Source organism: Kogia breviceps, chromosome 13 (assembly GCF_026419965.1).
Source record: "Kogia breviceps isolate mKogBre1 chromosome 13, mKogBre1 haplotype 1, whole genome shotgun sequence".
Taxonomy (NCBI): domain Eukaryota; kingdom Metazoa; phylum Chordata; class Mammalia; order Artiodactyla; family Physeteridae; genus Kogia; species Kogia breviceps.
In genome coordinates this window covers 88,267,002-88,292,852 of record NC_081322.1, presented here as the reverse complement: position 1 = coordinate 88,292,852, position 25,851 = coordinate 88,267,002, and the positions used below count along the sequence as shown (strand labels likewise).

The 25,851-nt window shown below is 39.5% G+C and overlaps 1 protein-coding gene across 6 annotated transcripts in view; it reads left to right on the top strand.

The window, feature by feature from the left end:
* Positions 1-25,851, top strand: part of PDE10A (phosphodiesterase 10A) — a 566,819-nt gene that overhangs the window by 505,799 nt on the left and 35,169 nt on the right. For all 6 annotated transcript variants that reach the window (XM_067011128.1, XM_067011129.1, XM_067011132.1 and 3 more), the window contains 6 exons: positions 5,948-6,090; positions 8,518-8,610; positions 10,172-10,358; positions 19,690-19,832; positions 22,059-22,142; positions 23,722-23,872. In XM_067011128.1, the coding sequence (XP_066867229.1) occupies positions 5,948-6,090; positions 8,518-8,610; positions 10,172-10,358; positions 19,690-19,832; positions 22,059-22,142; positions 23,722-23,872 (801 nt within the window). The remainder of the gene's footprint in view (positions 1-5,947; positions 6,091-8,517; positions 8,611-10,171; positions 10,359-19,689; positions 19,833-22,058; positions 22,143-23,721; positions 23,873-25,851) is intronic.

Sequence of the window (25,851 nt, the reverse complement as noted above, 5' to 3'; positions counted from 1 at the left end):
TCTAATATTTCATCATGTATTATACATACTACTCCCTTATGTGATGTATGATTGGCAGATCTTTTCTCCCATCTGGGTATTATCTTTTCACTTTCTTTCTTTTTTTTTCTTTTTTTTTTTTTAATTTTTTTTGTGGTACGCGGGCCTCTCACTGTTGTGGCCTCTCCCGTTGCGGAGCACAGGCTCCGGACGCGCAGGCTCAGCGGCCACGGCTCACGGGCCCAGCTGCTCTGCGGCACGTGGGATCTTCCCGGACCGGGGCACGAACCCGTGTCCCCTGCATCGGCAGGCGGACTCTCAACCGCTGCGCCACCAGGGAAGCCCTTCACTTTCTGGATAGTATCTTTTGAAGCACAAAAGGTTTTAATTTTGATGAGGTCTAATTTATCTTTTGTTTTCTTTTGTTGCTCATGCTTGTGGTGTCATATCTGAGGATCCATTGCCAAATCAGATATTATGAAAATTTACTCCAGTATTTTCTTCTAAGAGTTTTATAGCTTAAGCTTTTATATTTAAGGTTTTGACTTATGTTAGTTAATTTTTGTTGATGGGCTAAGGGTCCAACTTCATTTGTTTTTTTTTTTTTTTGCACGTAGCTATCCAGTTTTACCAGTACCATTTGTTGCAAAGACTATTATTTCCCCTTTAAATGTGGTCTTGTTAGAATCAGGTGAGCGTAGACACATGGGTTTCTTTTTAGGGTCTCAGTTCTATTCAGTTGATCCATATGTCTAGCTTAATGACAGTACCACCATGTCTTGATTACTGTTGCTTTATAAAAAGTTTTGAAATCAGGAAGTGTGAGTCCTACAAATTTGTTCTCCATGTTCAATTATTTTTTTGGTTGTTTTGGGCACCTTGCAATTCCATATAAATTTTAGAAACCAACTTGTCAATTTCTACAAATAATTCAGATGGGATTCTGGTAGGGATTTTGTTGACTCTGTAGATCAATTTGGGGAATATTGCCATCTTAATAATATTAAGACTTCCAACACATCAACATGAGATGTTTTCCATTTATTTAGCTCTTCTTAATTTTTTTCAACACTGTTCTGTAATTTTCAGAGTACAAGTATTGCTCTTACTTTGGTAAAGTTATTCCTAGGTATTTGATCTTTTAGTGCTATTGGAAATGAAATTGTGTTCTTAATTTTATTTTCACAGTTTTCATTGAAAATATATAGAAATAAAATTGGTTTTTCTATTTTGATCCTGTATCCTGCAACCTTGATGAAGTCATTACTTCCAATAGTTTCCTAGTGGATTATTCAGGGTTTTCTATATGCAAGATCATGTCATCCATAATTAGTTATAGTTTTAGTTCCTCCTTTCTAATCTGCATACCTTTTTTTTTCCTCCCTTGCATAATTGTCCTGGCTAGATCCTCCAGTATAATACTGAATTAGGGGATGGTGAGTGTGGACATCCTTGTCTTGTTCCTGATCTTAGAGGAGAAGCATCCATTCTCCAGTCTTTCACCATTAAGTAGATGGATTAGTTGTGGACTGTTCATAGGTGGCCTCGATCAGGGTGAGGAAGTTCCCTTGTATTCCTAGTGTTTTGAGTGTTGTAAATATTAATTGGACGTTGGATTTTGTCAACATCCATTTTCTCTGCATTTATTAAGATGATCATGTGTTTTTAAACGTTTAGTCTATTGCATTCCTGTGACGTATCCCTCTTCATCATGGTGTATGATTTATATTGGAACTACCTTAATTTAATAAAATCTTAAGTAGAGTTGATATCTTTAGCATATGTAGTCTTCTTATACAAAAACATTGTCTTATTTCCAATTAAAAATCTCTCTCGATTGAATGTGTTGACTTTGATTCCCCATATTTGCTAAGTTATTTTTTTCAGTTTACAGTCTTGGATTTTCAAGAAAGAAAATCGTTTATAATATAATGAGAGCAGTGGTTCTACTTTTCCATTGCTTACACTTATTTCTTTTTTGTTTTTTAATGTATTCGCTAGGACCTAAGAACACTGTTGGAAGGAACCAGTGAGAGTGGATGTAGTTTTCCTAATGTGCATACTGTTCCTCAGCGGGGGTGATATTGACATTTTAGGCAGGACCGCTCCTCCTTACACAGTACCGGCCTGAGCGTTGCAGGTGTTCAGCATCTTTAACCTCTGAGAGCTAAATGCCAAGAGCGACTCATCCCCAGTCGGTCCACCACAAATAGAAATGCCTTCACCATTTTCACATTCTCCCTGGAGAGGTGGTTCATGGGCTAGTTGAAAATTAATAAATGAGACTTTCCAATTAATTTTTATAAATGTATAGGCACTTTAAATATTCTTCTGATCTGTACCTAAATTCCCTTCCTCATCTGTAATTCAGTTAATGAATATTTTCTCCCACCCTCCCTCTCTCTCTCTCAAATCAGACTTGCCTTGAGCTTGTTTGTTAATTTGGACTCTTTGGTGTAAGCCAAAAGATGTCAACTACCTAACTCAGATTAGTTTGAGAGGATAAAAGGAGGGATTTCTTGGCTCTTATCACTGAAAACCTTGAAATTTCAGAGTTCTATAAATGCCGGACCTGGGGCCTCAAATTATGTTTTCAGGAATATGTCCTTTTCTGTCTGTCCAGCTCACGTACATGTGGTCCATGATAAAACACAGCATAATTTTACTTCTTCCCTTTTTGCATTTTAATCTTGTATATTTTGGGGGCACAACCAGATATTTTAAGTCTTTTTTAAATTAGCTTTTCTATATTACACCTGTAACTCCTTACATATCGTTTCCTAATGAGTTTTACAGCGTCATTGTAGTTTTAGCGGTTTCTTTGCTCATCACCTTTTCTTGTACCTCAGGTCTTCCCGTGCTTTCTTGAGTTTATCTATTTGTTTAGTTTTGCTCAAGCTCGTCTGTGGGCTTGAGAAATGTCTTTATTTTGTCTTATGACTGAATGCGAGTTTGACTTGGTAAAGAATGTCAAGTTTAAAACAAGTTTTCCTCAGAAATTTGAAGATATAGTTCCACTGAATTTTAAATCCTCTGTTGCTGTCAAAAATTATCTTCCGCTTGTAAGTAAACCTGTATGCCTGTGTGTGTGCATGTGTGTGTGTGTGTGTGTCTGTGCGTGTGTGAGAGAGAATGTGTGTAGGAGTGGGGATGGCTTTTAGAATGACCTTCTGAGGCTTGGAGTTCAAAACTATTACCAAAATATGCCTAGGTTTTCTTTATTAACTCTTTTCCAGTATGTGAGTGTCATTTCAAACTGAAAGTTTAATTTTCGGGGAGAATGAAAAAGTAAACGTGTTGAGAGTCACTCATCTTAAGACAGAAGTCTTTCTTATTTCATGTAATTGTTTTCAGTTGATTTTCTTGACTTTTCAACATACTCGGTAACATTGTCACCTAATAGGAAAACTTTTGTCTCTTTAAATATGTATACTCATGCTTTTTTTACCTAATTGTGTGTTAATAATTATGATAACATGTCTTTGTCTTGTTCATAACTTTAATGTCTTAACCTTAATTGGTTAATTCTGATATTTTATCATTTTGTATGATGAAGACTGATGTTTTCACATATTATCAGGATGTGTATGTGTACCGATATATACACATTTACATATTTTTTTTCTTCTATTCCCATTTCACTAAAATTTTATCATGAATAATTACTGGATTTCATTACATATATTTTTTGACAGCCATAAAGACAACCATATGATTTTTCTCCTTTGTTTTATTGCTTTATGAACTATAACAATAGACTTTACAATACTGGACCAGTTATGAATAGAGTGTAATTTTAAAATATTGAAATTTTTAAAAATGTATTCCTAAGTTTGACCTGCTGATATGTGTATTTATAATTTTTCTTCTGTTTCCAAGGTAAATTGGTCTGTGATTTTCTTTTTTATAGTATCTTTGTCAATTTTTAGTGTCAGTGACATAGCAGGGGTTGTAAAAATAACTGGAGAAGTTTTGTTCTGTCTGAACTTACAACAATTTAAATTAGATGGGACTTTATTTGTGAGGACTCTTAAGTAATTCATATTTGAAATCATTTGGGCCTGCTGCCTTTTATGGGAATAAATTATTTTTACAGTATTTCAGTCGTCTTTATGATTCTGATTCCATTCAGATTTTTCAACTCCTTCTAAATTCATTTCCTTTTTCTAGAAAATTGTCCATTTCATCCAGATTTTTATAACTATTGACATAAATATGTGCCCAAGTACCAAGCAGCCAGCCTGACCGCTAAGGATGCAGATGTCACTGTAGATAATTTATTACGACTCAGTAATTCAAGATGGCGTGAGTGTGCAGAATAGACGGGTGATGGTTCTGGGATCCCCGGCAGTGACACCCATGGCTCCCTTCCCACCTTCACGTTGTTCCTCCTCCGCAAGTATTTACTGAGAGCTCTTATATGTTCTAACCTAAGGGCTGGCAAGTTCTTTTTAAGGGCCAGTAGTAAAGTTTTATGCTTTGTGGGCCGTACTATGTTGCAACGACTCAACGCTGCTATTGTAGCAACTGTGAACCATGCATAAAAGAATGTGCGTGGCTCCGTCCCAGTGAAACTTTATTTACAAACACAGGCACTGGGGTGGATTTAAATGGCCTGTGGACTTCAGCTGTCCTCTGCTCTAGGCCTGGTTCCGGGCGTTTGGGATACCGTGGGGGAAAGGAAGCAGTTTACACTGCCGAGGACCTCATCAGTCGGCTGGTGGCCGAGACAGGTCACCTGGAAATTCTGACACTCGTAATGCCCAGTACTTGGTCTACGGCGTATAAGGCACAGCCAGTGTTTGCTGAGTGAATGAGTACAGCTTATAATAGCAGGAAAGACAAAGATACAATATGAGAATGAACCAGGGTACCTAACCCACTCTGATTTCTTTTTATTTAATCTATAAGGTATTTTTACATGAGACTATATGTTTTCCTCTGGCCACAAGGTGGCCTATGTCCCTTTTGCATAGACTTTGTGATGGCTCTTTTTCTCTGAGAAGTAATTCTTTTTCTCTGAGCAATAATTTCATGTCTATCATCTTGAAGTTGCCAGAATTCTGAATATGGGTAAATACAATTTTTTGTGACATAACTAATCCCAGCCCACTGGGGACAGTGAGAAATGTTAGGCATTAAAGACGTACTTGTTGAAGGGAATTAATGAACAAATGAGTGACAATATGAATCCACAATTTTCCATTCAGAAATGGTAAGGCATGTTTGATATAAGAGCATAGGCCATGGAAACAGCTAGTATGAGTTCAAATACCATATCCATTTACTAGCCACGTGATAGTGGACAAGTTACCTCTCTGTGCCTCAGTTTTTCTAATGTGTAAAATGGAGGTTAAGTTTCCCCTGACTTAATATCGTTATTGTGAGGATTAAGTGAATTAATTAATGCACATAAGTCTATAAAAACTCTCTGGTACATACTAAACACTTACTAATTGTTACACCTTATTATTAGTGCAGCACGTAAAATGCAGCTAATGTAAATATGAACACTGTGTGTCTTATTGGACACACATTTCATATTTTTTACAACTGGTATGTTGTAAACACCGGCCAGTCAGAATGGATGCTGGCCTGAGAGCTGACAGAGGCTCAGACTAGGGCATCAGGGAGCCCTGAGAAGCTCTGGAAAAGTAGCCAGGGTGGCAGATAGGCTCTCAGGGAGAAAGGCCAGTAGCTGATTTCCAACCCACCCAGGAGTGTTGCAATATTCCAACATCTGCCACCACGGCATGGATGGAGAGCAGCTGCAAGTGTCAGCACCTTGACAGTGACAGAGAGTATTCTTTTTTGTATTTATATGCCTATGTTTATTTAATCATAATGCTACTTTCCCACCCACTTACAGTATAGACTAGATGCTATTAATATTTATTTCTGATAAGGTTTACCTGTAAACTCTGTGCCTCTCTCACTGGCTTACTCCTGTTTTCTCGTTTCCCTCTAGATATATGCAAAAAACCTGGTGAATGCCGATCGTTGCGCCCTTTTCCAGGTGGACCATAAGAACAAGGAGTTATATTCAGACCTTTTTGATATCGGAGAGGAAAAGGAAGGAAAACCTGTCTTCAAGAAGACCAAAGAAATAAGGTACAGCTGGCAGTAGCGTGTCGGTTGCTGTGATGGCAGCTGTGCAGGTGCTCTGTTACCCACTTGTCTGTGCCTATTCACAGGTGTGCTGACAGTACTTGTCATACTGTGATATCATTCCCACCAGGACCCGCCTCCTGAAGGTAGTGCTTCTGGGAATGACCTTGCAGTGCCAGCGAAACCGCGCCTAGGAAGCTTTAGCGTCACTCCTGGAAATGCCGTCTTCCGGAGGCGGTCCTTTTGGAAATCATGTTGGAAAAACTTACTAGTGCTGCCAGGTAGGTAAAGGTGCACCCCACCTGGAGTCTGCAAGGTGTCCTGTGTCTAGGAGCAGGCGTACTTAAACAGTCCGGACCCCACCCTTCCCAGCTTATAGCGCTCTCTCAGAGTCCAGGCCGTAGTGGAAACTGACCTGGTATACTTGATAACTTCAGCACATTATTCTATAGCCAACAGTTGGCTGAATCGATCCCAGAGAACACTTTTGTTGCATCTTGAAACTGCAGCCTCCTTCGTTCTTTAAGTGGCAGCTGTCGTCGCTTAGGTGCACAGAATGGAGTTTGGCTGGTAGAGGTGCGATGGCTCAGTCCTATGACAGTCTGGGCACCTACAAGGGGTACTGTCACAGAACTGCTAAGAATCAAGCGTAGCATTCAGAAATGGTATTTTTTTTAGATATTTCCATTTCATTTGCTTTATATTGATGCATATTGTTGAACGACTTTTCCACATAATACTCTCAAGTACCTTGGTAGATACAACTCGCTAGTAAAATGCTGTTCTTTATTAATAAGAATTGCTATTCACTTGGGCCATCTGTCATACAAGGAAACATGGAGTGTGGTCTGCACTGGGCCTCACTACTGCCCACCACTGGGTGCTTCCCATTCTATCATCCTGGGGTAACAGAGCCTATATTCCATACTCACCTAACTGACTTCCAGGCACCATTTAGGTTTTTTTAAAAAGTTGTTGTAGTTTTTGTTTGTTTGTTTAGAGCTCAGTAGATCAGTCTGGATAGAGTCCTTTAGGTAAAGTCATTTCTCTTGCTGAAGGTTTGAGGGTTCCCTAGCAGTGCTGGCATCGATCTCATTTTGAAGATGTTCACTTGGGAGCCTGTATTTACAGTGTGGGAAAGACAGTGAGGGGGATACGGTTGGCTGCAGCTCTCTTGGCCGACCGAGCGATGCCAGCCATTTATGTGAGGACTGGCCCCTCGGTTATGGCTTCCGCTGACCGGAGACAGCAAACCGCACCCAGCGACTCCTAGACCAAGAAAATAAGCATAAGTCAGGAAGTGGGTTCTGATGCTCTGCTCAAGGCACTCTAGTTTGTTGTGGTCACGTTGTTTAAAGCACAGGAAGACCGGGGCAGAAACAACCTTGCATTTTATGCAGTGCAAGTTTGGGTTCACTTTTCGGTGTTTTAAGAAAGTTAGTTCTCTTTGGTGTCAAGTCTCTTTGGAATTTTCCTTAGGGAAATCCTTAGGGTGGAGCTTTATTTCAATAATGATTATTTTCTATAATGCTGAAAATATAATATTATGGAAGTAATTTTTGAGCTATTGAAATATGTAGATATTCTGACTGTAATCATCTTAACTAAATTTTGAATGAATCCATGTTTGATTATAATATCGTAATGAGAAAACTATTTATAAATATAAGAACATTTTTTTAACATCTTTATTGGAGTATAATTGCTTTAAAATGTTGTGTTAGAATATATTTATGTATAAAAATGCTGATATTAGATATCAAAACATATTTAAGCGTAGTGAGATAATGCCTGTATTTTGGCTGTTTTTAAAGTTAACAAATTAGAGGAGTAAAAATACTACAAGTTGTAAATTGTGTTATTTTGGTACTTGTATTGCAAATGCCTTAAAATTCAAGTCCTGTATCTCAAAGATCACAGATAACCTGTGGTTTTGGTTATATGTGTGGTGGAACGTACCCTGGCATTGACCTGCATTCTTGTTTTTATTGTGTCACGAATATTTTAAGAGTGTTGGCAAGTTATTGAACCCGTGTGGGTCTCAGTTCACAGTGAGGCTTAATTAAGAAAATTTATGTTGAAGCATCTTGTAAATTATAAGGTGTTTTGCAAATATAAAAGATTACTATTGGTCAGTGCAGGAGAATGCTAGTTAATTTTTCAATTTCAGCTTGTGATTCAGTATAATTTAATACATCGTGAATTATATCTTAAAACAAGGTTCTCAAGTGGGTACTATGCAGTGTTTTTATGCTCTACCTTTATGTATTTTATAATAATATGATTTTAGGGTATGTAAATGTAAAACTGATACAAGCATTTAAAGCAAAACAATCTGTTTTATTCAATATTTGGTGGTACTGAAATGTCTCAAATTATTTTACAACATCTGTATTTTAATTAGTGTGTTCCTCTTTTTTATATGTGCAGATTTTCAATTGAGAAAGGAATTGCTGGTCAAGTAGCAAGAACAGGGGAAGTCCTGAACATTCCAGATGCCTATGCTGACCCACGCTTTAACAGGTAAGAAAGAGTTGGTGTCCTCCATTGGTTTCTCCTTTCTGGTCCCGCCTGGCCGAAGCCTCTGAGGTAGAGCCCTAGTTCTTCATGTCCCAACTCAATTTTTTTTTTTCCCCACTTGGTGCTGTTATACTGTCTTTGAACCAGCTTATTATCAGTAGTCAGTGTTTTCAGGTATTTATCAATATAAAATGATGGATTCTAAACCATTAATCATCTCTAGCTGCAGGGGTTTGAAATGTTATAAAAATAACTAAAAAGCAAGAGTTTAAATTTATAAAGTTACTTTTCTTCATTATAGTGTCATAATTTTGTCCTGAGCGTATTCTTTATCAAACAATAGCCTCAAAGGCTGTAACACATAGTGATAAAAGTACTTGTTTTGAATCCTGGTTCTGTCCTTTATTGGCTCTAGAATGACCTGGAGTAAGTTACTTAACCTGGAGCCTCAGTTGTTTTCTCATCTTTAAAATGAGCACAGTAATACCTATTTTATAGGTTTTTTTTTTTTTTTTTTTTTTTGTGGTACGTGGGCCTCTCATTGTCGTGGCCTCTCCCGTTGTGGAGCACAGGCTCCAGACGCGCAGGCTCAGTGGCCACGGCTCACGAGCCCAGCCGCTCCACGGCATGTGGGATCTTCCCGGACCAGGGCACGAACCCGTGTCCCCTGCATTGGCAGGCGGATTCTCAACCACTGCGCCACCAGGGAAGCCCTATAGGGTTTTTTTTTAAGATTAAGATTTTAAAAATATTCATAAAATGTCTGGCAACTTTATATGACACAAAGTAGGAACTCAATAAGTTGCAGCCTTTATTGGATATTATTGAAGTGGATATTAGGATTGCTTATAAAGATTTTTTATTTTGTTCTGAGTGTCTTTGGAGAACTAGATACCAGTTTAAATAATTCGATTTTAATAAATGTCTCAAAATTGAAATCCCAAGGTTGATGCTCTGACCACTGAAAGTAATGGCTCACATGTCTTGGCAGCAGTGCTCTGTGCATTTAGACACTGGGCTTCCTTCAAGAGACAATTAAATACCATAGGCAACAGGAGCCTTTTCAGGCGTCTGATTGATTAATGTCAGATATTCATGATTCGCAGATAAACACAGCTGTACCCTCATAATACATTTTATCAATACGTGAAGAGTATGCTGAAAATCTCAGGTTTTTTCTTAAAGGAAAAAACTTGCTATTAAAGTACTTAAATATTGAAAATATTTACATATCCTTATATAAAGCCTTTATATAAAAATGTATGGATCAACTGTTAAGAACCTGAAAAGGCAAGCGACAGATTGTGAGAAAATATTTGCAAAACATATACGACTGTTCTGAAAAACTCTTGAAAACGGAAAAAATATTCATTAGAATATTTTTGAGAAGGTTTTAATAAAACACTTGCAGATGTTGCGTTGTCTTTGAATTTAGACGCTAACGGTTCCATTACAGTTAATTGTAAGAGAAGCCAAACTGAGTTGAGATTTACGAGAGAACGTGTGGTTTACTTTCTTCTGCCTGTTCTTTCTTTTGTCGTCGTGCTCCTTGCCTCTCGCGCAGAGAGGTGGACCTGTACACAGGCTACACGACCCGGAACATCCTGTGTATGCCCATCGTGAGTCGGGGCAGCGTGATCGGCGTGGTGCAGATGGTGAACAAGATCAGCGGCAGTGCCTTCTCTAAGACGGACGAAAACAACTTCAAAATGTTTGCTGTCTTCTGTGCTTTAGCCTTACACTGTGCCAATGTAAGTAACACTTTTTTTTTTTTTTTTGCGGTACGCGGGCCTCTCACTGTCGCGGCCTCTCCCGCTGCGGAGCACAGGCTCCGGACGCGCAGGCGCAGCGGCCACGGCTCACGGGCCCAGCCGCTCCGCGGCACGTGGGATCCTCCCGGACCGGGGCACGAACCCGCGTCCCCCGCATCGGCAGGCGGACTCTCAACCCCTGCGCCACCAGGGAAGCCCTAAGTAATACTTTTTAAACACCTTTTTTACTACTCAATATTAAATTTTATAACCTTTTAAATAAAGATTGTTTTTTTTGTTTCCCACTTCTTATAGAAACCCCAAACAGTGATTCCTGGTTGTGCATGTTTTAGGAAATACCTTAAAATACCTTGGAAGAAAAAAGTTCTCCTAATTTTTACATTGATTTCAGTGTGTGAATTTGTTAAAAAGAAAAATGCAGTTAACCTAAGGGTAAAGCGTTCGAATGTAAGGTTTACACTTCGCAATAATCTACTGATGTGCATGAGGGCTTTATCCAAACCCTTAGCGTTTGTCACTTGTACCACACTTGAGACTCTTGTACACAGAAAGAGAGCAATGACTCATGTCTTAACACCAGCCAGGAAAGTTTCCTTTGTGAGGAAAAGTGAGGAAGCCACTCAGCACGTTTGTCAGATGCCTTGTAGATGTTATAATTCATTTAATCCTCACAACAGCCCAGCCCTGTTTACTGAATAATAAGATGAGGTTCCATTTATTTTATGAAGTCTCACTTTAAAACAGTTGAACGTATCATCTTTCTTTTAAATTATTATATTTTAAATGAATTAAACATTTAGTATTCTATAAACTCTAGTAATCCTCTAATGACATCACTGAATTTTGAAGTTAAGGAAAATTTTAGTAACCTTTTATAAAGCCAAATCAACATAAATGGGAATTATCACCTTAGTAGTTTAGAAAAATTGTCTTTTTGGAAATAGGACGGAGTTCCATAGGAGCAAGCACATAACTAATGGAAACAGTTAAAAGAGAAACAAAAATGGCAAAAAAAAAAACCACAACAAAACTCTGGTGAGTAGGGATAACTGTTTACAATGCGATTAGTGCTGTTGAGTAAGAGCAGCCGTCCCCTCTCTGCATCACCTGGGCCCTCTCATGGGGACATTTATTGTTACACGGCCCATCGGAAATAAACTAGTGCAGTTGTCAGATGCTTCTTCCTTCAAACATGTTCTGTACCTACGTATCTCCTCATAAGTAAAAATATTGACAGTATTTTTTTTTTTTTTTTTTTTGCTGCACCACTCAACTTATGGGATGTTAGTTTCCTGACTAGAGATGGAACCCGGGCCCTTGGCAGTGAATGCTGGAGTCCTAACCGCTGGACCCCCAGGGAATTCCCTACATTTGTTTAGTTTAGTTTACAAGTTTCAGAGAATGTAATTTCCAGTATATTCTAAATATTGATTTTCATCATTTTTAAATGTATTCGATGGAATCTATGTATTAGAACAACTTGACATTTATTATAGTCCACTTAAACAACACAATGACCAGCTCTTACGACTGAAAAATTTAGCATCATTCTTTTCTCTCTTTGAACGTGTGTTTCTATTATGCCGCCGAAGTTGATTCTCATATAATATATTTTAGGCTGTACTTTGTTAATTACCCTAGGATAATAGTCTAAAACAAACATGGATAAGAAGGATTAGAAATTAATTTTGACCTATAGTATTATGTCATTATTAGTATATATGTGATCAAAGCAACCATGTTATTCAATTTCTCTCTGCCTGGCAACATGTCCATTTTATTTTTGACAGATAATTGATAGTACTGTCAATGGAACGGTAACCCTTTAAAAAGAGTGAAAGAGATTTTTTAAAACTAAAAGAGTCAATTCATTTACTCGTACATGTGATTTTAAAGAAATAACTTGATATGATGCAAAAAGCTAACAGGATAGTAAATACCTGTTATATCTTTTGCCTAGAAAAAAGGAGTCCTTTAAAAGCAGATTAGCTGGGTACATTTTGAATCGAGAGACATTTAACATTAAAGGAACGTGGAAGAAATCATTATTAAAATGAAACCAATTGGCTAGGAACAGGTTTAATAAATGGTCCAAACTTTATTCATTCCTGAATTCAACCCCCAAGGACTGCGTGTCTTTTCTCTGCCAGAAGGTGACTATAACATAAGAAGTCCTCTTAATCGATGTAACACTGACTCTGGGACAGACACTATTCTGGACACTTGACCTATAAAAACTCGTTTCATTAGTCCCACAACAATCCTGAGTGAGTATCATTAGCTCCACTTGACAGGAGGGAAAAAAAGGACACGTAGCGTTTAAGTGATTTGTGGAAGGTCTCACAGCAAGTGTGTGACAGAGCCAGGTTCTGAATGTGTGTAAGCCTGGCTCTGGGGCCCTGGCTATGCTGTCCTTCACTTGTCTTTAAGATTGTAAACACTCCTACCTAGGATTTGGTCAAGGAAAAAATAGCATTGCTTTGCATTTGGTGCTGTGGTTTCCATCAACTAGAATAACCATGCAGGCAAAGGAAGTCACACATCAAATGGTGTATTTTTTCAACAATATACTTTTAATCACTCGATTCTTTTTTTATCAACTCCGTTCTTAGGGGGCGTAAATCTGTTGATTTTTCCTTATGTTGGTCTCTTCTTTCTTGGATTTATTCATTCATTCATTCATTTACTTACTTACTTGATCTTTACTTATTTACTCTAATTGATCCGGAATTACTTGCCCTGCGGGAGACGTACGTGACCTTCTCTCTTTCCAGAGTCCTCAGTTCAGTAACTGGCCTCAGCAGCCACAGCGAGGTCTCTCGTCCCACACAGGCCTTCAAGTCCCAGACCACGAAGCACAGCCTCTGCTGGGTCTGGTGTCTCTCTCGCCCACTGCAGCGCTGTTTTATGCCGCTAAATACATAGCACAGGGTTTCTTTCCCAGGCCCGTGTGGAGTGTATCTTTCATTTTAGGTTTATTTAGGGGACCAGACTCATTTCATTAACGACCTCATTTAATGCTGTTGACAAACATCGTACTGAAAATTTGTACTCTAGCAGATATTTTGTCAATTAGGCCGGAAACGTGAATTGCTTAGAAAGGGGAAAAGAGCACACAGTTTGTAACAGCAGAAGTGAAGCTACTTTTACGTTGTGGATTGTGCATACCCAGTGGTATGCTGGTAAAGCCTGCTCTCTGCCCAAGAAGACGCCTTACTTGTAGCGTTTCCCAGTTTCTGTGGACGGCGGGCTCCCGCTCCGGACTCTCTCAAGCTCCCGCATGGCGTCCTGGGTGCAGACTTGTGAGGCGCTGCGTGCATGGTCAGCACTTGCGAGACAGCACAGAGGCCCCCGCCGCGCAAGAGTCCTTCGCCAGGCTAACATATCAAGAAGCCAAACGGGGTGGCGGCAGTTCTGGTGGCGCCAGAGATGAGCAGATGGCAGCTGCCGACAGCCCTGAGAGCTTCACGGCATTTGCCCGGCTTGGCTCTCAGTTCCTTAAGTGTGTTACTGCACTGAACCCTCGCATTCCTCCCGGCTTGGGCTCCGCACCGTCCACACTCTGCACCCTGGAGACCGCGGCACAGACGATCAGGTGACTTACTTAAAGGTGTTCCGTTAGTGGCCGTTGGAGAGGACATTCAACCCAGGCAGGTGGCCCGGAGTCTGGTCCTTAGTCGCTTTACCTTTAAGTGATTCCAGGCCTGTCATGACGTGACTAATATTAGGGCCTCCTCCAGACACCCTCATGTCTACTCACAGTGATGATTATTGTAGAAAAAGGCACAAGAAACACATTCTGAAGCGTCACGAACTATTCTTGGATGCCGATAATTAGGGATGCCATTTTATAAAATTGTAAGTGGTGCTATGTTTACCCTGTGGTAGAAATATGCTAGGTTACAGTCCTGTTTCCAGGTCCTCTTTCTTCTGTCTTTTGTGACTTTTCCATATCCTGGAGCCCACGATTGAAACACCATCAGCATAAATGGCAGCCGCCTCTCCTTACACTCTCTTCCGGCTGAACAGTGAGCCCAAGATGAATTACTCAGCTGTCATAGGCAACTCGTGCAAAATCAACCTAGACAGCATGGTTTTCTACTTCATTAATAATTTGCAGTAGGACGAATACGGTAAAATCGTTTACTAATAATATGACATTATAGTATTTTCTACTATTCATATTGAAGACCATTTAGAAAACGGGGACCAAAGTAGCTATCAGATTTGCCAAAACTAATTACTTTCTGCCGTAAAGTTAAAATTCACGTTACTTCCCTACACTCACTACAAAATAGAAGAAAAATAAAATAAATAACTAAATCTAAATAGAATCATTTTTAGATTTGTAAACATTTTAAATTGATTGAAACTATAAATATAAGTTTATAAGTAAAAATATAGCTTATTCTAATTGGGGGTCATAAGCTTGTAAAATGATAAGTGACAGTATTTTTGTGAGAGTTACGTGAAGTAGTGCGTGCAAAGCACTTGCAACTCTGCCTGCCACAGAGTTAGTGCCCACTGGCATTAATGACTGTAATATTATTTTGCTGCCTAACGTATAATGGCTACTTTTACTAGCACCCCCCGCCCCATAGAATTACACTGAATAACAGGTAATACCGAATCACGGTAAATACTGAGTAAATCCTATTGACTGTTCACCCTCGTACAATAACCTAGAGTATCGTCTTGGGTGGAAGGCAGGTGACGGTCCATTGAGGGGCAGGAGGAAAATGTGAGAACTTCTTTTAGGTAGATGATATTAAAGAAGCTACAGTTTCTTGATTGGTCATACACGGATGGCGCTTTCATCCAGGTCACGCGTCAGGTGGTTGTGTCTCGTCCAGGGTGTGGAGTCGCCTGTGACAGAGCGGGCCTTCTGCAAGGAGGAAGAGGTGACAGTGGTGTCCAGCCTGCACTTTTAAGCCCCACCCTGGCTTTTCCTCAAGCGTATCGGGAGGACAGCTTTGCAGTGTACCTTCATTTCCGTTGTACTACCAAGGATTTGCTGCTAGGAGGCAAAGTACTTGGAATAGTTATTAAATTCACTGATTATTTACACATATTTCTTTCACAAAATGGTAACTCCAAATTGCTGATCTTTTCTGATGACAAATGACAATGTTTTGTTACTTAGAAGACATATTCAAAGAAATAAGCATGTAATCTGGACTTTCAAATTGCAAGTAACATTAACACTGAAAAAGAAGATCATTGCTTTTCCACATAAACTCATGCCACAGAGTACTTTGAAAACGGATGTTTTCATCACCATCATGTGACTTTTGCTGAAATTTATGTGTCACATATACAAATTATCACATACCTTTAAGAAGACTGGGAGCAAACTTTTTTAAAAAACTTTACTGGGGTTTATAAATATACAGTGAACTGCGTGCATTTAGAGCATACAGTTTTTTTGTTTTGTTTTAATTTTTATTGGAGTATAGTTGCTTTACAGTGTTGTGTTAGTTTCTACTGTACAGCAAAGTGAATCAGCTGTACGTATACATATATCCCCTCTTATTTGGATTTCCTTCCCATTTAGGTCACCACAGAGCACTGAGTAGAGTTCCCTGTGCTATATATAGTAGGTTCTCATTAGTTCTCTATTTTATACATAGTATCAATAGTGTGTATATGTCAGTCCCAATCTCCCGACCCCGCCCGTCACCCATACCACATTTTCTTTATCTATTTGTCCATCAGTGGACACTTAGGTTGTTTCCACGTCTTGGCTATTTTACATAATGCTGCAGTGAACACAGGTATACGAATCTGTCTCCAAGACCAAGCTTTCAATTGTTTTGTGTATAGGCCCAGAAGCAGAATTGCTGGATCATATGGCAGTTTCATTTTTAACTCTTTCGGTAACCTCCATACTGATTTCCATAGTGGCAACCCCAAATACATTCTCACTAACAGTGCACAGAAAAAAGAGCATATACAGTTTGACAGGTGTATATGCACACAGCCCAGTGCAAGCATCACCACATCAAGATGACGGACGCACCCATCACCCCCTCAAGTTTCTGTGGCCCCTCTGTGATCCCTCCCATGGGACCCTCCCCATCTAAATCCCCCAGTTTCAAGTAACCACTGCCCTACTTTCTATAACTTACTTTGCATTTTCTAGAACTAGTTTTTATAACTGGAATCATAAAATCTGTGTTCCTTTTTACCTGGCTTCTTTCACTTAGCACAATTATTTTGAGATTCATCCACGACATTGTATGTGTACATAGTTCATCCTTTTTTATTACCGAGTATTCCACTGAATGGATATGGAGCTGTTTATGTAGTCACCTGTTGATGGACAATTGAGCTATTTGGTTTTTGGCTGTTACACATAAAGCTGCACACGTCTTTGCGTGGCACACGCTTTAATTTCCCTTGAGTAAATCCCTAGAATGGTGGGGTCATCAAGTGAGGGGATGTTTAAGAAACTGCCAAACCATTTTCCAAAGTGGTTGTACACTCCCAGTATCATTGTGTGTGTTCCAGTTTCTTCTCCACATTTGCCATCGCCATGTCTTCTTTGGTGAAGCGTCTTCTCAAATCGTTTGCCTATTTTTTGTTTGTGATTGTCTGTTTTTTTTTTAAATTGAGTTTTAATAGTTCTTTTATATATTCTAGATACAACTCATCTATCACATTGCTTATTTGCAGGTATTTGCTCCCACTGCTTGGCTTTTCATTCTCTTAACAGTTTCTTTCTAAGAGCAGTTCTTATTTTGAAGAAGTCTAATTTATGATTTGTTCTTTTTATGATCATGCTTTCAGCATTGTATCAAAGAAAAATTTGCCTAACCTAAGACCACAAAGATTTTCTCCTATGGTGTCTTCTAGAAGTTTTATAGTTTAACATTTTGAGTAAATTTTTGTGTACGGTGCAAGGGAACGATCAACATTTATTTGTTTATTTGGCCTACTGGTGCCCAGCTGATCCATCTCCCTTTGCTGTGTAGACGCTTCTTTCTCCACTAACTTGCCTCTGCATCCTCGTTGAAAACCAGCCGACCGTGTACATTAAGGAGTAGGATGTTCTCCTGATGAACTGACCCCTTCATCATTTTTTTTTTTTTTTTTTTTTTTTTTTTGCGGTACGCGGGCCTCTCACTGCTGTGGCCTCTAGCGTTGCGGAGCACAGGCTCCGGACGCGCAGGCTCAGCGGCCGTGGCTCACAGGCCCAGCCGCTCTGCGGCACGTGGGATCTTCCCGGACTGGGGCACGAACCCGTGTCCCTGCATCGGCAGGCGGACTCTCAACCACTGCGCCACCAGGGAAGCCCCCCTTCATCATTTTGAAATGATCTTCTTTATCCCCGGTAATAGTCTTTGCTCTGAAATCTACTTTATTTGATACAAGTACAGCCATTCCCACTTTCTCTAGGCTGGTGTTAAGTGTTCAATATCTTTTTCAGCCTTTTACTTTTACCCTATCTGAGTCTTTATATTTAAAGTAGGATTCCTGTAAACAGCATGAGTTGGGGTTTTGCTGTTCTATTCAATCAGATAACCTTTTCTTTTTAATGGGGATATGTAGACCAGGCACATTTTATGTTTAGGTATAAGTCCATCAACTTGTTATTTGCTTTGTTTGTTCCGTCTGTTTTTTATTTCCTTTTCCCTCTCTGTCTTCAAAAGTTGAATTTTTAAAAAAATTTATTTTTTGAAACAGCTTTTAATTTATTAAAACCTTCCCCATGAATAATTTCATTGAGTGTCATTGGTTTTGTACCTGATTGATAATATATAAAGGTGCAACTGATTAGTTTGCAGGATTAACTGATTTGCATCAGGGAAAATGGAAATTTATCTGAATTTCAGTCAAAAATGTTAGTCATTAGGGAGCAAAACTGTAAGTGTGATATTTAAGAACAGTCAATACTACCTTTATTGCATCTGGATCCGCATGCTTTTTGGCATATTCTTCTCCAATAGTACAACTGTTTCTAAGTATTAAACTTGACGCCACCATCTCACAAAGTAGTAAAGAAAAAACCTTGACAGTTGATAACATACAATTACAGTGCTTCATTTCAAAATATGTAACTGTTTAGTATGAACAAAAAGAGTCTTGTTTACTAAGTAAATAAAATAAAATATTTTAAAAATATGTACTTTTTATTTTTATCTTTTTAAATTTCTATTTTAGTTTGTTTCATAATATAAATAATATATTAGCACAGTGCATGTGCATATAATTGCTGAAGGAGTATACGTTTATTATGCATGCATCTTTAAATTTATCTTACCAGTAAAGAACTTTACAATCGAACGTTTTTCAGACTTCCTGGACTAGAGGACTTTGAGATCACCAAGAATTAAGCTAAATATTTTTTCTTTTTTTAACATCTTTATTGGCATATAGTTGCTTTACAATGGTGTGTTAATTTCTGCTTTATAACAAAGTGAATCAGTTATACATATGCACATGTTCCCATATCTCCTCCCTCTTGCGTCTCCCTCCCTCCCACCCTCCCTATCCCACCCCTCTAGGTGGTCACAAAGCACCGAGCTGATCTCCCTGTGCTATGTGGCTGCTTCCCGCTAGCTATCTATTTTACATTTGGTAGTGTGTATATGTCCATGCCACTCTCTCACTTCGTCCCAGCTTACCCTTCCCCCTCCCCGTATCCTCAAGTGCATTCTCTAGTAGGTCTGTGTCTTTATTCCCATCTTACCCCTAGGTTCTTCATGACCGTTTTTTTTTTTTTTTTTTTCTCTTAGATTCCATATATATATGTTAGCATACGGTATTTGTTTTTCTCTCTCTGACTTACTTCACTCTGTATGACAGACTCTAGGTCCATCCACCTCACTACAAATAACTCAATTTCGTTTTAAGCTAAATATTTTTAAAAGGAGACATAGTAAAAAAATATCTTAACTCTTGTCTCATTTAGTCTCTGTCTCAGTCCATTTGTGCTGCTATAACAAAATACATGGACTAGGTGGCTTATAAACAGCAGACATTTATTTCTCACCATTCTGGAAGCTGGGAGTACGAGAATAAGGTACCAGGTAATCTCTCTACCCAGAGATAATGTCCGGCAAAAAGACATCTGTTACGGAATTTAATAAGTCTTTTTAAAAGGAGACTTTGATATCTTCAAAGTCACATGTGTCATGGATATCTTCAGTGTATATGGAAAAATATATATAGTAATAGTAGTTAATGGAAAGCAATAGTGAATCCAATTATAGTTCTGATTTTTTAAATACCAAATTCTGAACTTTAATGACAAAACTACTTTAAACACTCTTTAATTTATTTTTTCTCTGTTGGATTTGCTTTCCAGATGTATCATAGAATTCGTCATTCAGAGTGCATTTACCGGGTCACCATGGAGAAGCTGTCCTATCACAGCATTTGTACTGCAGAGGAATGGCAAGGCCTCATGCATTTCAACCTTCCCGCCCGTCTTTGCAAAGAAATTGAATTGTGAGAGTTTTGTCTTGTCAGTTTCTTCAGGAACAGGTTTTTAATTTGATTGAATTTAAAGTGAAATGGGCTCTAGAATTAGAATCATAAATATCATATTACGTGTGTGGTTTCTTGTGTTGCCATTTTCCCCTTGGAAGGAAGGAAAGGCCAGATCTCTTTATCTTTAAAAAAAAGAAGTCTGAACACCATTTTGAAATGATTTAACCTAAATGTTACCTTTTCTCTTTAGTCTTTTGCACACTTTACACTATGTAATATTTAATATTCAAAATGACATTGAATATCAGAGAGCTGAAGGTTTTCATTTCCATATAATTTTAAATTTACAAATTAAATCTGAGAATTTAGTAATAAATAGTTCACCTTTCACACTTTGTTTCTAATGCTATGCCAGTGTATTTGTTACTGGTGGTAGGACCTGCCCCTTAGAAGTACAAGCCAACACTATATAACTACTAAAAAATCTTCAGAATTGATCCAGAGCTGATATTTGTTTATACTTGGAAATATAGTATTCTTAAATTAATTAAACGAGGAGGCCGTTACACTGATATGACTTCAATGCCCTGGTGGCCTAGTTAACAAACCTGTAAATCTAAACCTGTAAATGCCTCAAGGTAACGAGATGGAAATGCTAAGGACAGCCAGTTCTGAACAGCCAACTTGGCTTTAAGCTGTAGCCAATCAAGTAATTTCTTTTCTTTGCATCTTCTCTTTAGATGTGTTTCCATGGCTCCTGTCACCAAAGCACTCTTAACCGCTTTGAGTTGGTGCTGCCCTATTCAAATGGGTTTTTGCTCAAATAAACTCTTAAGATTTTGAATATGCCTCAGTTTATCTTTTAACAGTATATGTATTATATAGTGTGTGTGCGTGTGTATATGTATATATATATATAGTATATGTTGTGATATAATAAGAAATATATGGCTATAGTCTTTGTAGCTAGTTCCTGGCACAGAGCTCCTTTTACTCTTGTAACTCCCTGAGTGATCTGGGTGAAAGAGGCATCTTTTGTTACTCACATTAAAGCTCTTTCAGCCACCCTGAGTTTTTGAGTGCCTCTCGGAGGATGAGGGCCAGTTGCCAGAGAAACCAGCATATGATTAGAGGGTTGGAAGTCAGCCTTACCCTTGGACTCCTTTCCAGGGAGAACTGGGGATTAAGCTAATCACCAGTGATCCGTGATCTAGTCAACCGTACCCATGTACTGGAACCTCCAAAAAACCCTAACCAAGGGGTTCGGCGAGTTTCCAGGTTGGTGAAGGCATCAGGTGCTCTAAAGCGGGTGCCCCCAGAGAGGCATGGGAGGGCCACAGCCCTCCCCCCTACCTTACTCTGTGTATCTCTTTCGCTTGGCTCTTCCTGCGTTATATCCCTCACAGTAAACCGGTAATAGTAAACGAAGTATCTCCCTGAGTTCTGGAGCTGTCCTAGTGCATCATCTGACCTGAGGAGGGGTTGTGGGAACAGCCGATGGATTAGAAGTGTGGGTGGCCTGGGCTTGTGATTGACGTTTCAAGTGGGGGCAGCCTGTAGGCCTGCGCCCCTAACCTCTGGGGTCTCAATTAACTCCAGGTAGTGACAGAACTGAACTGAATTGCAGGACATCAGTTGGCGTCTGCGGAGAACCGGAGAATTGCTTGGTGTGGAAAACTCACACATTTGGTGTCAGAAGTGCTGTAACGAGAGGAAAATGGTCTCTTTTAATACTTTCCCGTTCTGCTTATTTGGGTTAAATGTTTATATCCAAATTAGCACATGAAAAATAGGTAATAACTTTGGATGTTAATATTTATGAAACTTTTCTCTGGATTAAAATAGGAAATAGACTAATTTTCATCTCAGAAAATTTCAGATGAGATCCTCTCCTGTATCTGTGAGTTGTGTAATGTATGCGTGGGGCTCATAATATAATTATTTTGGACTTTGTCATTGCTCTGATAACAAACGCAACATTCCTTTTTTACAGATTGCTTAATAAAGAATTAAGCAACGGCTTAAATCTTGGACTAAGTTCCTGAGGGAATGTGTGGAATTTCCTCCTGGAAACCTTTGAATACAACAGAGATGTGACTGAGAAAGGCAGGAAGAGGGGGCCGAACTCCCAGTATTTTCTTAGTCTCTTGATAGGCAAAAAGTTAAATTGCTCCCTTTACTTGCTATTATGTTTATCCTAATTAATTACATTTACTCATGACCTGTGCTTTCTGTTTATTTCAGGTTCCACTTTGACATTGGTCCCTTTGAAAACATGTGGCCTGGAATTTTCGTCTACATGGTCCACCGGTCCTGTGGGACAGCCTGGTATGCGTGACCTACACACTGGCTCTAAAATCCTCCTCCCCTACCTAAGTGCCTCGCCACTTTCTTGGTTGATAATTACCTTAAATATGCCATATCGAAATTATTTTTCTAGATATTTAAATTTTAAAAGGCTAAGATTATTGGACAAACGTGCAGCCTTTTTAGATTCCCTCAGAGGCTGCCCCTTGGCTAACAACCAGGTCTAACCAGGTGATCAGAAGAATATGGGTGGAGCTAAAAGAGACGGGGGTTACTTCTCAACATAATTGCATACCGTTTTTAGGTGTGTTTTGGAATGTACGTAACACATTTAACATCGACTTTCACCTTTCACTTCGATATATCAGTTAAAACAAGTGTGAAAGAAACACGTCTCCTAATTCAAAGTCTAGTCCTTTGTTAGTAATGAAGTCAGGTTGCCCTTTCCTTGCAAATCTGTCTCCTCTCCTTGTGGCCTGTCCTAGAGGCCTTTCACGACTTTGTATCTGTTTTTCTTTTTCTTTTTCTTTTTTTTTTTTTTTACAGATGAAACACATACTTAAAATGCAAGGAATAATTTTCTTTTTCTCTTATTTTTACTAATTTAGTCATTAAGTGGCTTATAGAGGCTCTTAGCGTCTCTAGAACTAAATTGTCCCTTGTTTCCTATTGAATTCTGTGTTTTCTCTTATTTCCATCAGCAACTTTTATCAATTATTGTCTCCAAAGGACGCACACAGGGTAACCGATGGCGCTTATTTCTTAGATAGCAATTGAGAGTTTGACCGGTTGAAACTCCTAAAATCACATACCTCACACTTCAGGGACATTTGAAACTTTTCAGTGGAGAAAGATAAAGGTTATATGTATTTAGAGGTTTTATGGACTCTCATCTCTTTGGTATTTCAGGGAGCCCTGTTTCATAGTGATATGCCTTTGTCTTAAGCTGCCTTACATCCACTGAGAGAGTTGGTGGGGCTTTAAATACGTGTAAACACATGATACACGTAAAAATTTCTCACCATATTGTACGATAAAATACGTCATATTCTTTCATGGGCTGCGTCGAGATTTGGATCTAGCCATCTGCTGCCACTGCTTAATAATTTGAGTGTCCCATGGTAATCTGGATTCCTCTTGAAAGGGTAATCACTCACCCAGGAAATTCTTATAGTATGCATGGTTGCAGTTTGTAAATCTGAATATGCTCTCTGGAAAAACGTAGCTAAAACTACCCTTGAACAGGACGATGATACGCTGTTGTCTGTCGAGCACTATGTGGGATGCAGGAGATGCTTGAAAGCTAAGGAAGAGGTGGCGGGCGTTCATGATGGGTAACGGCAAAGCTAATTCTGGGATTTGCTCCCCGGCGGGCCCGTCACCGTGTCAGAGCACAGGCCACCAAAGAGTCTTCCTCTCTCACTTGGCTGAAGAAGCAGCGGGGAAGTTGGCGAGGGAGGGCCCCAATCTCCTGCATCCAGGCCCCACGGAGGTGCTCACCCGGGCAAGCGCGTGCAGGACACCCGTGCACATCTGGTTGTCTCCTGGAACGTGCTGATTCTTTACCAGTTTCTGTCCTGACAATTTCTTTCCCACACAGCTTTGAGCTTGACAAGTTGTGTCGTTTTATCATGTCTGTGAAGAAAAACTATCGTCGGGTCCCTTACCACAACTGGAAGCACGCGGTCACGGTGGCACACTGCATGTACGCCATACTCCAGAACAACCACGGGCTCTTCAGTGAACTCGAGGTAGGTGTGCGCACGCGTTCTTTCTCCTGCTTCAAGTCACCTGAGTGGGTTGAAGTGCTCTACGTCTGGAGTACATTTATGATATAGTTATAGGCGACTCTGTGTTATTCCGGGACAAATTTCGGTTCCGTAAATTCACAGAAGCACACTTTTTAAATTGTTGTACCCAAGCATTTTCCCTGTTATTTTGTATAAGGAATGTAGATACAGAAATTCCAACTTCATCAAAATACCACTCGAGGAAACACTCATTTTTATAGTCTTTCTTCCCTATTAAAGCTGAATTCTTGGGCTTCCCTGGTGGCGCAGTGGTTGAGAATCCGCCTGCCGATGCAGGGGATACGGGTTCGTGCCCCGGTCCGGGAAGATCCCACATGCCGCGGAGCGGCTGGGCCCGTGAGCCATGGCCGCTGCGCCTGCGCGTCCGGAGCCTGTGCTCCGCAACGGGAGAGGCCACAGCAGTGAGAGGCCCGCGTACCACAAAAAAAAAAAAAAAAAAAAAGCTGAATTCTTCTGGAAGGATGTAAACAAAGTGAATTGTTCTCTTTGCCCTTATGCCCTGGATAATGGACACATATCCTACCCATCTGAGCACCTAGAGCATTAAATACAATGAAAACATAAATGCTTATTTGACCTTCTCTAGCATAAGGGAGCAGGGGCTCGGCGATGTTCCACTGATCCACCGGACTTTACAGACTTGGAGTTGGTGACACACTCAGAGAGGATTTGGGGACGCCTAGTCCATTCATGCACTGCTGTCGAGCCCCTTCCTTGAATGCCCAGCCCGCATTTGGCAATGAGGCGCCTTCGCCCCAGCTGTGCTCCTCCCAGGCAGGACCTTCCTGATGGCCTCGCTGCCCTCTCTCCACAAGGTCCCAGCAGCCCTATTAAAGCCCTAACTCGAATCCACCCTTCTCTCCTCCTGCTTCAGGACACGTGAAGAAAGGGAGCTGCCATCTCTGTGATAAAGAAATTGTGCTTCTCCCAAGGTCACGTCCACCCACGTCCACTAGAACGCTGAGGTCCAGTCCTGTCCTTTCCATGCTGTCAGACCAAATTCACAATTTGGGTGGGAAACTTGAAAGATGCATTTTAGAAAAAAAAAATGCTATTGTAAAGAAAGAGTCAAAATGTTCCTTTTTTTATTAATAATCTTTAGATGGGGCTTAGCCTAATAAATAATTTACTATTTATCACACACACACACGATGAAATTTTTTTTAATATAAATTTTTCTAAACAATTTTCCATCTCATTGAACCCCATATTTTTGAAAATTTCAGTATTTCTCCATTCACTTCCTTTTAAGAAAGCAATTTTATTATCTTTTCTGCCAAAAGGTAGCCTGTAAGCTTGAGAATTATAGAAATTATTCTTTTGGATTATATTAAAATTTATATTCGAAAATGGAAAATTTTTAAGACAAGTGAGATAAGTTTTGTTACTACATATTGACATTCATTTAAGTCTCTAGAATTATATCATTCTGTTTCTCCAGAAACTTCAGATCCTTTGGCTAAAAATAATCCCAAAATAACATACATAAGTATTTAAAATATATTTTATAAGGTGCATATGTAATCTCTAGTAGAGCTTTAGAAATGATCATTTGATGTTTTTAAAGGAAAAGTTAACAAAGGTAGTTCTTTACTTTGTAAGTTATTTTCAGATGCTTGATTCTGGCATACACTTGACAAAACCATTGAACATTAATACAAATAAAATAGGTTAAAAGAAATTAGAAAGCTTTTATCTGTTGTGCCAGATTTTACAACCTTGACAGTTCTTACCAGATTCATTATGGCTGACGTTGCAGCATAAAATATGGGAACAGCCCCCAAACGAAACGACCCCCCAGAACATACACAGTTCAGTGTCTTAAGACCTCCGACCACTTAGGGTTGGTCCCCTGCCTACCGCATAGCTCAGGCGTGCGGGTGCCCGGGGCGACCTCCCTGCCCATTAGGTGGCAGGAG